At 38.2% G+C, this 12,500-nt stretch overlaps 1 protein-coding gene across 1 annotated transcript in view; it reads right to left on the bottom strand.

Annotated features, from left to right (window-relative positions):
* Positions 1 to 12,500, bottom strand: part of LOC137635606 (dynein axonemal heavy chain 10-like) — a 145,886-nt gene that overhangs the window by 94,266 nt on the left and 39,120 nt on the right. The window contains 5 exon segments of the mRNA XM_068368067.1: positions 5,658 to 5,832; positions 6,328 to 6,456; positions 6,875 to 7,019; positions 7,457 to 7,701; positions 8,247 to 8,350. Of these exon segments, the coding sequence (XP_068224168.1) occupies positions 5,658 to 5,832; positions 6,328 to 6,456; positions 6,875 to 7,019; positions 7,457 to 7,701; positions 8,247 to 8,350 (798 nt within the window).

Genomic DNA, 12,500 nt, shown 5'->3' with positions numbered 1-12,500 from the left:
TTAACAATTCTCTTAACTTTCACCAAAGCATTTTCCGCAAAACCCAAATCTTGTTTCCTTTTTAATGGCATCATGGTAAGTCGGTGATAAAAGCTTCCAAATTTGGGTTGGTCAATAAAACAATCTTCTTCTTCTTTGTCTACATCTTTTCCTGCTTCTATCAAAACGACCTTTTTACCTTTTCTAACATTTATGCTTGAGATGAATGACAATTTGAAGGCAATTTGGGATTGAACTGGTATTCCATATTTCTCCTTTTGGAGCTCTGACAGGAAAGCATTCAACTTCACTATTGATGACGAAGGACAAATTGGAGACAAACAAGGACTTGGGGGAGCTTTGAAGACTCTTTGAAGACTTTTTGGAGCCTATTAGCGATTTCCAAAAGGTCTTCATGTTTTTTTTAAAATTAAGCTAGATACAGGAACTCTATATTGTTGGCTTGGCGGGCTGCCCGCTGCCCGCTTCCCACTAGCCAGGGCGGGCCTCCCCCTTCCCCGCTGCGGGCCTCCCCCCTCCCTGCTGGCTGGGCGGGCCTCCCCCCTCCCCGCTGGCAGGGCGGGTCTCCCCCCTCTCCGCTGGCAGGGCGGGGCTCCCCCCTTCTCGCTGGCAGGGCGGGGCTCCCCCCTTCCCGCTGGTCGGGCGGGGCTCCCCCCTTCCCGCTGGCCGGGCGGGGCTCCCCCCCTTCCCGCTGGCCGGGCGGGGCTCCCCCCTTCCCGCTGGACGGGCGGGGCTCCCCCCTTTCCGCTGGCAGGGCGCGTCTCCCCCCTTCCCGCTGGCAGGGCGGGGCTAACCCCTTCCCGCTGGCAGGGCGGGGCTCCTCCCTTCGCGCTAGCAGGGCGGGGCTCCCCCCTTCCCGCTGGAAGGGCGGGGCTCCCCCCTTCCCGCTGGCAGGGCGGGGCTACCTCGTTCCCGCTGGCAGGGCGGGGCTCCCCCCTTCTCGCTGGCAGCGCGGGGCTCCCCCCTTCCCGCTGGCAGGGCGGGTCTCCCCCTTCCCGCTGGCAGGGCGGGGCTCCCCCCTTCCCTCTGTTCGGGCGGGGCTCCCCCCTTCCCGCTGGCAGGGCGGGGCTCCCCCTTCCCGCTGGCAGGGCGGGGCTCCCCCTTTCTGCTGGCAGGGCAGGGCTCCCTTCTCCTGCTGGCAGGGCGGGGCTCCCCCTCCCGCTGGCAGGGTGGGGCTCCCCTTCCAGCTGGCAGGGTGGGGCTCCCCCTTCCCGCTGGCAGGGAGGGGATCCCCCCCCCTTCCCGCTGGCAGGGCGGGCACAACCTTCCCGCTGGCAGGCCGCCCCCCAACCCGGCAGGGAAGGGCTACCCCTTCCCGCTGGCATGGCGGGATTCCTCCCTTCCTGCTGGCATGGCGGGGCTCCCCTCTTCCTGCTGGCAAGGCGAGGCTCCCCCGTTCCTGCGTGCAGGGGGAGCTCCCCGTCCTGCTGGCAGGGGGCTACCCCTTCCCACTGGCAGGGCTGTTTTCCCCCTTCCCGCTGGCAGTGCGGGGTTCTCCCTTCCCGCTGGCATGGCAGGGTTCCCCCCTTCCCGCTGGCAGGGCGGGGCTCCCCCCTTCCTGCTGGCAGGGGGGCTCCCCCTTTCCTGCTGGCAGGGGGGCTCCCCTCCTTCCTGCAGGCAGGGCAGGGCTCACCACTTCCTGCTGGCAGGGCGGGGCTCCCCCTTCCTGCTGGCAGGGGGGTCCCCCTTTCCTGCTGGCAGGGGGGCTCCCCTCCCTCCCGCTAGCAGGGCGAGGCTCCCCCCTTCCTGCTGGCAGAGCGGGGCTCCCCCCTTCCCGCTGGCAGGGTGGACCTACCCCTTCCCGCTGGAAGGGCTGGGCTCCCTGTTAAAAAATCTAAAAAATATAGTATAATATATATATATATATATATATATATATATTATATATACACACAGATATTTATGTATATAAATATATCTACATACATAGTTGTCGTAAAGTTTGGAGTATTGGTAGTAGCCTACTAGACACAGATCCTGATATAGCAGGGATAAATTGACTCTCAAAGGGCATATGACAAGCAATAATCTAAAAAAAAAAAAAAATTAGAATCTTGATGCTGGTATTTTCAGTACAGTTTTAGAGCTCTATGAGGGTTGGTTCTTCATGTCGTTTTCTCCGGTAGTATGGTGGAAACTCTTAAACTGTACTTTTGAATCTTCTTAGGAATGGGTTCAGTCATACGAGGGTCTAATTTCAGGCCATCATCTTTACAGAATCCAAATTCTTCCATGTAGATTGCAACTGTGCTTTGAACTGATCCAATTCCATAAACATCGACAAAAGCTGATCAAAGTTGTCTCGGTCGCCAAGAAACACTGTTCCTTCAGGTTGATCCTTACCCACATCACAATTACTGATTACTGAAACACTTTCAACCATGTATATGCCAGGACTGTTTCCAATTCAAAAGAAAAAGCATAGAACTCATAATTACCTAGCTTGTGTAGGAAAGTAGTTGATTGTTTAGATTTGAAGAGATGGCGGAGTGTCATACATAGTAGGATATGCGTTTTCATCTTCCACTGTCCACCTGTTGCTGCTTTACACATATCTTGACTAACTGTTAGTACTTATATTCATTCTCGATCTGATGGGTCCCTCTTACGACATATTAGTGTAAATACAGATTGTAAAACATAAGCAGGAATTTCTTGGGTGAGGGTACACTCGAGAACACTATTCTACCTTATTTCTCTTCCTCTTGTTTTGTTAAAGTTTTTATAGTTTATATAGGAGATATTTATTTTAATGTTATTACTCTTCTTAAAATATTCTATTTTCCTTTTTTCCTTTCCTCACTGGGCTATTTTCCCTGTTGGAGCCTCTGGGATTATAACATCCTGCTTTTCCAAGTAGGGTTGCAGCTTAGCTAATAATAATAATAATAATAATAATAATAATAATAATAAGGAACGTCACTAGATTTGGTGGGCCATAGAAGCGTCTTAGTTTCTTTGAAGGCATTGAGTAATCTAGTGTAAAGCCAAGACTAACTTCTTGGATCCAGTCATCATCTCGCAAATTACAAGCAGAAAGAAAATTTGTTTTCAGTGATTCCAAAGATTTACAAAATATCAGTGTGTCATTATATAGGGGTGATCAGAAGTCGATCCTGTCTTTCATATCAGAACAGTGTTCAATCTTCAACCTGAGATTGACTAGTTATTTCAAAAGCTTGTTCATTATAGCTATTGTTGCATAGATTCTCATTATACACATTTCTAAATGACAAAGTTTTAGAACCCGAACTTTGTGAATAACTTCTTTTTTTATAAAATCATAGATGCGAAAATGCTTTCTCTATACATGTTTTCTTGTCTGATGTTTCCTCAGTTTCAGTGATGGTGTAACACTGCTGAGGTATTTGTCTCACTAAAACTGCTTGTGTCGGCACTCATGAAATTAGGTCTCCCTTGCGAAAAGATCTATTCCTCTTATTTTACATAGTAAATCTTCATCATTTAGTTAAATTTTCTTTTCTTCAATGTTTTCATACGCATCTGAGTGGAACTTCTGCAAGCTATGTATATTACCAGAGTCCTTTACCTTGTGACCTTTACAAAATATACAATATTTACTAAATATCACTACTTAACATCCCTTTTTGACGACTTATTCACTAACATTCAAGCATTTGTTTTTATGCTTAACAATGTGTGACGACCAATTCAAAAACACTCTCATCGGCCACTTTCTAGAAAAAAAGTAAATAAACAAGTGAACAAATAAGTAAGAAAAATTATTAATCTCAACTTCGAGCTACATTTGAACAAATACCTTTAAATTTTCTATAAAGAGAAATTAAAGGCACTTTATCTTTTAAAATGAGTTTGGAATTTGTCAGGAGAAATAAATCATCACTTGGTTAATTGGATTTATCGGTTTGAAACGGATAGAAAAGTTTTGGTATCTATTTCGATATAACGTAAACTTTGGCTAAAACAAAGCGTATGTAACAAGGACGTATTTATAATGCAATATGTAATTACAGATTAGTTATTTTTTCCTGAGAGAACTTCGTTTGCAAAAAGAAATATGTTACAATAAAGATTTTTTTTCGCTTTGTTTGTGTACATTTTGTATTCCCTTAGAAATACATATTATATTATTGAAATGTTTGCTTTTTATATATGTTTCTTGATATATTGCAATAGTCCCTGCAAAATTTCTTGAAAGTCTGAATATGTTTGACCACCCATATAAAGCCTTAATGTAGATTTATGTGAGAACGGCCCCGAGTTGAGAATGGAAGTAATAATGTGTTTTCTGGAAGGGTTACAAGATTCCGGTTGGTTTGGATAAATGGATAAATTCCAGGAATTTGGAAGGTAAGAAGAACGAACTAATTACGTTTAATAAATCCAAAGAAATATCATGCAATTCCAAATTATGAAAAGAGCTCAGTGCGCGGGCTATTACTCACCTCGACAGAACTCTCTCAAAATCTACGTTTTGGTCCCATTATTATTATTATTATTATTATTATTATTATTATTATTATTATTGCCTCCGCCAAGGAGGTCATGTTTTCCCCTCTGTCTATTGATTTGTCACCAACCTAACTCAAAAAGTTACAATTTTGACCAACGCACTACAAATATATTAGAAATGATGTATTCAGGCCGAATCTCTCTCTCTCTCTCTCTCTCTCTCTCTCTCTCTCTCTCTCTCTCTCTCTGAATGTCATTTAGGCTGGTATAACTCATGTATGGTGTTTTTTTTATTATTATTTTACATCGAACCATATCTTGAAAGTACTTTTTATTTCGTCGGTGACTCGAACAAGACTAATGTCGAAAAAATCTAATGTAGCTGCGATACTCCAATAATTTCTACATGATTTTGCGGATTCGATATATTTATATATATATATATATATATATATATGCATATATGTATATATATATATATATATATATATATATATATATATATATATATATATATATATATATATATATATATATATATATATATATATATATATATATATATATATATATATATATATGTGTGTGTGTGTGTGTGTGAGTATGTGTGTATTCAGTATTTGCAGTGGATATTCGAAACGTCAAATGATAAAACAATGAAATATGGCAACTCGATTTGTAAAAACACCCCGTTGCAGTCTTTGATTCGCTAAGGTTGGAGAGGGCTTCGCCCATTCCATAATAGTAGTAAGAAGAGCAACACCTTGCCTGTTTTGTCACGGGAACACTAGAGACATCTGACGAAAGATTTCCCCAGAGTGTCGGCGTTCTTTTGATTTTAACTATACCTTTGCATAATTACCTTTGCGATCAAGATTCCACTACTAAATATGCAGAAGTACCTTTGGAATCTGGATTCCAGAAATAGATATGCAAAATTACCCTAGAGATCCAGATTCCAGACCTAGATATGCAGAAGTAACTTTGGGATCTGGATTAAAGAACTAAATATGCAGAATTACCTTTTGGGATCTGGATTCCAGAACTAGATTTGCATATTTACCTTTGGGATTCGGATTCCAGAACTGAATAAGCAGAATTACCTTCGAGATCCGGATTTCAGAACTAGATATGCAGAATTACCTTTGGGATCTGGATTCCAGACCTGGATATGCATAATTACCTTTGGGATCTGGATTCCAGAACTAGATATAGAGAATTACCTTTGTGATCGGGATTCCTGGACAGAACTGGTGTCACCAGCAACTTGGGTATCTGCTGAGTAACTCTCTCACTCCACCCTGTCACCATCTTTGCACGTGCGCCTTCTACCTCGTGCTGCACTTCCTCTACTTCTGCGCCTACTTCAGCCCAAAGCTCTCCTCCGGCACTCGAACCCTGATGTCAAAATATAAAGAACTATGATGCATATATTTTTGTTTAATATCTTAAGCCAATTATGGACTAGTGTTTATGTAACTCAAACTATTCAAGGTGGCAATCAGAACATGTTGATTTCCTTGTAATGAACGTTTTAACAGCTTATGCGAGTACATGTTATTGGTTCAAATTAGGTTTGTTTTTAAGGCTTTCTTCTAATATCTACTACATACTAGAGGCTGGAACATTGTATCCTTAATTTACTACTCTAGAATCACTAGACTATATTTTAGAGTCATGAACATTTCATCCTCATTCTATTGTTTTCATCACACATGTTCACTAGAAAAAAACAGTATTTTCTTATTTGTAAAATAAAGAGTTAATTACACAGAACAATTACGCAACTATGCTAATCAAGTACAGTACTTGCACTGTATTCGCGAAAGACATTGTAAAATAACAGGTTATTTCCAATATGATTCTATTTCGAAAGTATAAACACCAGCGAACCTGATATTGCGAGTACAGATCCTTCAGCGTGGTCCAGGCAGCCAATCTTTTGGTGAGGTAGGTGGCCATCCAGCGAACCCGACCCGATAAGGGTGCCTGTGTCCCGGGTCTCTCTATTTTTTGCTGGGCCTGAAAGTAGACATAATTCTCTTTTATATGGACGGCGGATGGGAAGAAAAACGTAGATAGTTACATAAAAGAAATCATTTGTGTTATGATAAACCACTAAAATAAGAAACTTTCTAAATTATGTCCATCGCTCAAACATGAGAATAAATCCTCCATTATCTTTCTTGCGAAAAGTGTTGATCCATCAAAATATGAAATTTAGAATAATTGAATAATGTGATTTCACTTCTAGCTTCTAAGAATAATCAAAAATTACGAAAATTTTATTGTGAATACCAACATTCACTTTGAACAGTTACAAATAATCAAAGATTAGAAAAAAATATTCTAAATATTATCAACTTCCAGCGCATGTAATAGTTAAAGATTAAGTAGAAAGATTTTATCCTGAACAAAGATCTTTCAAGCATTTTCTAACCTGGAAGTCTGCCCTTATCCCTTTGACCTCTGTGGCAAAGGCAGAAAGCAGATCCGGAAGACGCGAAATAAGAAGTTCCCGGAAGACTGTTCGACAAGGTTGCTTCCCGAGTACACCGGCCACTGCAGTCACTAACTCAGAGGTTCTAGAATGAAGTCGAAGGTTCCAACAGGGCTAACTACTAAAATGTTCATCTTGGGTTGATTCATCTTACAGGAGGGAATGTACGATTGGCAAAACTGCTTTCTAGACTGGACTGTTGTTGCTGAGTACTGAACTATCGTAACTCGTAAGAAACAATACAAATAATGAAACATTATGAATTATTTAAAGTATAACATACATAAAACAAACAATACTTGAAATAATGAGATGCAATGCAATTTGGGACCCTACAAGTAGGCTACTAGCATAACCACCAAGAATATTCCAGACGAGTCCGTACAAAAGTTCCTCGAACATTTATGGGACACACATGGGACCACCAACCTAATCCTAAAAATGCTCGCTCTAAAAACTGTAGGCTAAGGAGCTACACCTTCCAACGATAAAAAGAAAAAGAAAATATACTAGATGACTCACAAGCGATCTTTGAAGCTCTCGTGAATGGCACTGACAACCGCTTGCTCCCACTTCTGGACAGACAGTTGGAAGTCGTCCTTCTGTCTGACCCATCGGTCGTAGTTCCTGGGCGAGAAGATGTTGAAGTCGTACGCCGTCAGAACCTTCAGCACCTGTGACGTGATGTTCTTCAGTTGGTCAGGGTCTCGGACTCTGATGAGGGCGGACCATTCCCCCGAAAACCCCGTCTGAGCTTCCAGGAGGATCTTGGGAAAAAGAGATTATATGACCTCTAAGGATGGCCATTTTAAAAACTAATTTAATGAAACCAAATACAGAATAACATGTCTATAACGATGGCTGACTCTTCAGTTACCAAAGTCATTTAAAGATAGAATCATGTTAAGCTTTGTAAAAGAAATATATTCATCAAGAGAAGGACTAGAAAATCAAATGAAGATTTCAATAATGCAAAGATAAGTCATTAACGAAAGTAAACAACAGATGTATACATAAAAACGAATTTTACAAAAGAAGAAAGATTATAGAACTAGACAAACCTTCTTTATACCTGAATATTATATACATTAATTAAATATGAATAATTCTAAGTAAATAAGAGGTGAAAACAGGCACGTATAACGTACGAGTGGAAAGGAACTAAAATAAAAGTAAGTAAACGAATGTAATTAAAATCTAAAAAATACAGAATACAAATAGACGGTTGAAAAGTAAAGCCAATAGGTCTTCAATTGCAAAAAAATAGAAGGATTCTTGTCCCAAAAGAAACCCCGATAGGAAAACAGCCCACCTTCATTATTTCGTCCAAATCTTCGCATATTGACCTCACGCTGGCAATGGTACTCAACACTCGGCAAGGATCGAAGTCTTGCCTCCCATCTCTTTGTCTCTTGGCTAAAATATAAAAGGAAACAATCTAATGAAAACGCCTATGCACATCAATATACTATATATATATATATATATATATATATATATATATATATATATATATATATATATATATATATATATAAATATATATATATACATATATATATATATATATATATATATATATATATATATATATATATATATTTACTTGTGATGGCTGGCTTTGACCACCACTCAAAACACTACACTTATCAAATAGTATTCACCATCATACAGTACTAAGTCCACTAAAGGTGAAATAGTAACCAAACATTAATACGAGTGCAATGTCAACTCAAGGGGACAAAGAAAATACCACAAAAATTTCCTTAATTTTAATACATAATAACTAGACAGAAATAACACCTGAACCACAATAATACATTAATAAATGATACACACTCAATCTTAACTCCCTGTAAAAGAAAACAATTACACAATTACAGAAAGGTCATCAACACATGCATACTAAATGGAGAGAGGGTCCAGAAAGGAGAAGGCCAACGAAAAGTGAGAACATCCTAACAAATACAAACTAAATATCCCTATCTAGTGGACGATGGCTGGTTTGATTGAAAGGCTTTCACAAGCTCCACTAATGACGTCAGCTGACTATCACAGGTCGTGATCACGATACTTAAGCAGGTATAAATATTATTACCTTGGGACAGAGAGGTCCCCTTGGCTTTTACTGAACCAAGGGCAGTACACAAAATGTAAGACGATATGGGTCCTTGCTGCAGAGAAAGGATATCCAAAAAGCTAAATAGCTTCACACTGTAGCTCTGCAATGGTGAGGAGTAAATATAGTTCCCACAGCAATCGTCGCGCCCTTCAAAGTTGGAGGCTCAGAAACACATCAATATACTATATATATATATATATATATATATATATATATATATGTATGTGTGTGTGTGTACATGCGTGAGTATATGTATTTGTGGGTCTTTTAATATATACTATAAACTCCAATACACACATGCATGTACAGTGAACCCTCGCCACTTCGCGGTTCGACCATCGCGGATTCACCACTTCGCGGATTTTTTCCATAACCCATATATATACAGTAATATATATATATATATATATATATATATATATATATATATATATATATATATGTATGCATGTATTTATGTATATATGTATGTATGTATATATGTAGGTATGTATATGTGTATATATATATATATATATATATATATATATATATATACACACACATATATATATATATATATATATATATATATATATATATATATATATATTTCTAAAGTAGGAAGATGTGATGTAGTTCTAAGGGAAAAGTATGGGAAATATGTCTGGGTAATAAGCAAAGCTCTACCTCCAGTTTGTTTCTTCATTATGATCAGAGATAAATGTAAACAAAACATTGGTTGCCATTTTTTATCGTGCTTTTTAGCATGTTTAGGAAACTCATGATATAAAATCACCTTTAATATTTGTGCCTGTTTTAGTTTAGGGTACTGTAGTACATGCATTAAGTGTTCTGTACATTAAAGGGTAGTTTGTTAACAGTACTACGTACAAGGGAAGGTTTTAAAAGTCTGAGTATACATGTTGAATAAATAGGTAAATATGGTGTCACTACTTCGCGGATTTTCACCTATCGCGGCCGCGTCTGGAACCTATCTACCGCGATAAACGAGGGTTCACTGTATTTATAAACGTATATATATATATATATATATATACTGAATATAATATATATATATATATATATAATTATATATATACATATATATATATACATATACATATATGTATAAATAAATATATATATATATATATATATATATATATATATATATATATATATATATATATATATATATTCAAAGAAAACCCATACGCATTGATTCATATCAATTGATATCAACAAACAGTAAAGGAAGGTCTACTGACCACACTGGTTAATGGAATCCCCATACCGCGTAATGACGGATTCCCATTCTTCTACGATCGCCAAGGCCGACTTCACTCTGCTCTGAGAATTCTGCAATTAGAAAGTCGTCAATGTCTTTAAAAGAAAAAAAAAAAGTGATGCATATCCTCAGAAATGTCATTATTTGCTGTTAACGTGAGTGGAAGTGTTAGTAAAAACATAATGTGCTAATGGAACTCGGAAGACGCGAGTTCAAGACATGCTTGAGAGCTAGATCTTACCAGTAAAGGAATAGGTTCACGCATGTTCGAAGGCAGCAGATTGACGGGACGCAGTTCCTGAGTGACTAGCTCGACCAGACTTTGCACAGCGGAATCTAGGATTATCTAGAAGAAATAGGAAAATATTTGTATGTTTAATTTAACTTTGGTGATTCGCATTTCATTTATTTTTAGTCTCCTCTCTCTCTCTCCTCTCTCTCTCTCTCTCTCTCTCTCTCTCTCTCTCTCTCTCTCTCTCTCTCTCTCTCTCTCAAGAAAAAAAAGAAAAGAAAGATATAGTCTGTAATAGGCTGAAAAGAGGGAATTGTAAATTTGGCGAAAGATGCTACTACAAGCATCCAAAGATATGCCATAATTATGAAATATATGGTAAATGTGCGTATTTAGACGGATATGGAGACGAATGCAGAGATCTCCATCCAAAAATATGCAAAACCCTAAAAGAAGGAAAAGAATGCAGTTTCAACAAAAAATGTCGATATATGCATCCAGCAACTATGAATGAGAGTAAGAAAACTCAGCAAACTGAAAAGAAAAACAAAAATGAAACAAAAAAAGAAACAAAAAAGCAGACCGCGTATATACCAAACTATGCACCAAAAAAGGCCTTTCAACCTAAAGCTCCACAAATAGAGCCCAACTACAAAGAATGCATATATAATGCCAGGGGTTGGTGCAGATATGGGGATAATTGCAGGTTTACACACAAAAATAAGTATGAAGGCGAAAGAACAAATATTATGGAAAAGTTGGATTTTTTAATGGCAGAATTCCGAGAAATGAAGAAAAGAACATCATATCAGAACAGGAAGGAAGCATGGGAGAATCCATATTATTACCAATATTAAATAATGGAAATGAAACACAAACCATAATAGTGATGAATGCACAGGGTTTAGTCACGAGTAACTCTAAAAGGAAAATAGAGTTCTTAGAAGAACTAACCCAAATTGAAAAAATAGATATATTAAATATAAGTGAAACATGGTATTCCCAAAAGACTGGCAGTGATGACCAGATAAAGGGTTTCCAAACTTATAGATCAGACAGAAAAAATAGGAATCAAGGGGGAACCGCAATATATGGAAAAGACATAAATCAAGGAAAAGTCTGTGAAAAATACAGCAACACAGAATGTGAATTGATTGCGGTAGAATTTGAATTTGAAAAACTAATGAATATTGTAGTTTACAGACCCCCAAATACTAAGGAGTTTGACATAATAATAGAAAAAATAGATGATATATGTAGAAACCATAAAGACTGGAATATACTCCTATCCGGAGATTTTAACTTTCCTTTCGTGGATTGGAAAGAACGGATAGAAGAAAGTGGTTGTATGTATACATATAAAAAAGATAGTAATAGTAGCGCAGAAGATAAGAGGCAATTTGAAAAGCTTCAAGATATGCTATTAGAACATAATATGCAACAAATAAACCACATTCCAACAAGAAAGGAAAATGTCCTAGATCTAGTATTTGTGAATGAGGTGAATTATGTTAAAGAAATAATAGTGTATAACACGGGAATTTCAGACCACAATGTCATAGAATTGATAGTTCATTCCAAAGCAAGTGATCACAGAATTAATAAAAGCACAAAACTTTGGGAAGGATATGGAAAATATAACTTTTACAGTAAGAATATAAAATGGTCAGAAATAAATGAAGAACTGAATAAAGAATGGAAAAATGTATTTATAAGTGATAATATACAGGTAAATACGGATATACTGTACAGAATACTGGAGAAAATTGTTGAAAAATATGTACCGAAAAAAAACAATAAACAAAAGACGTGCATACCAAGAGACAGAAGGATCTTATTTCAGAAAATTAGAAAGTGGAAGAAAAATCTTGCAAAAGAAAAAATGTGTGGAAAATGAGAGAAATAAAATGTAAGATAGAAAATGCAGAACAAAAGATAAATA

This window comes from Palaemon carinicauda, chromosome 3 (genome assembly GCF_036898095.1).
Source record: "Palaemon carinicauda isolate YSFRI2023 chromosome 3, ASM3689809v2, whole genome shotgun sequence".
In the NCBI taxonomy this organism is placed as follows: Eukaryota; Metazoa; Arthropoda; class Malacostraca; order Decapoda; family Palaemonidae; genus Palaemon; species Palaemon carinicauda.
The sequence above is the reverse complement of the archived record's forward strand: the minus strand, read 5'-3'. Positions and strand labels throughout refer to the sequence as shown.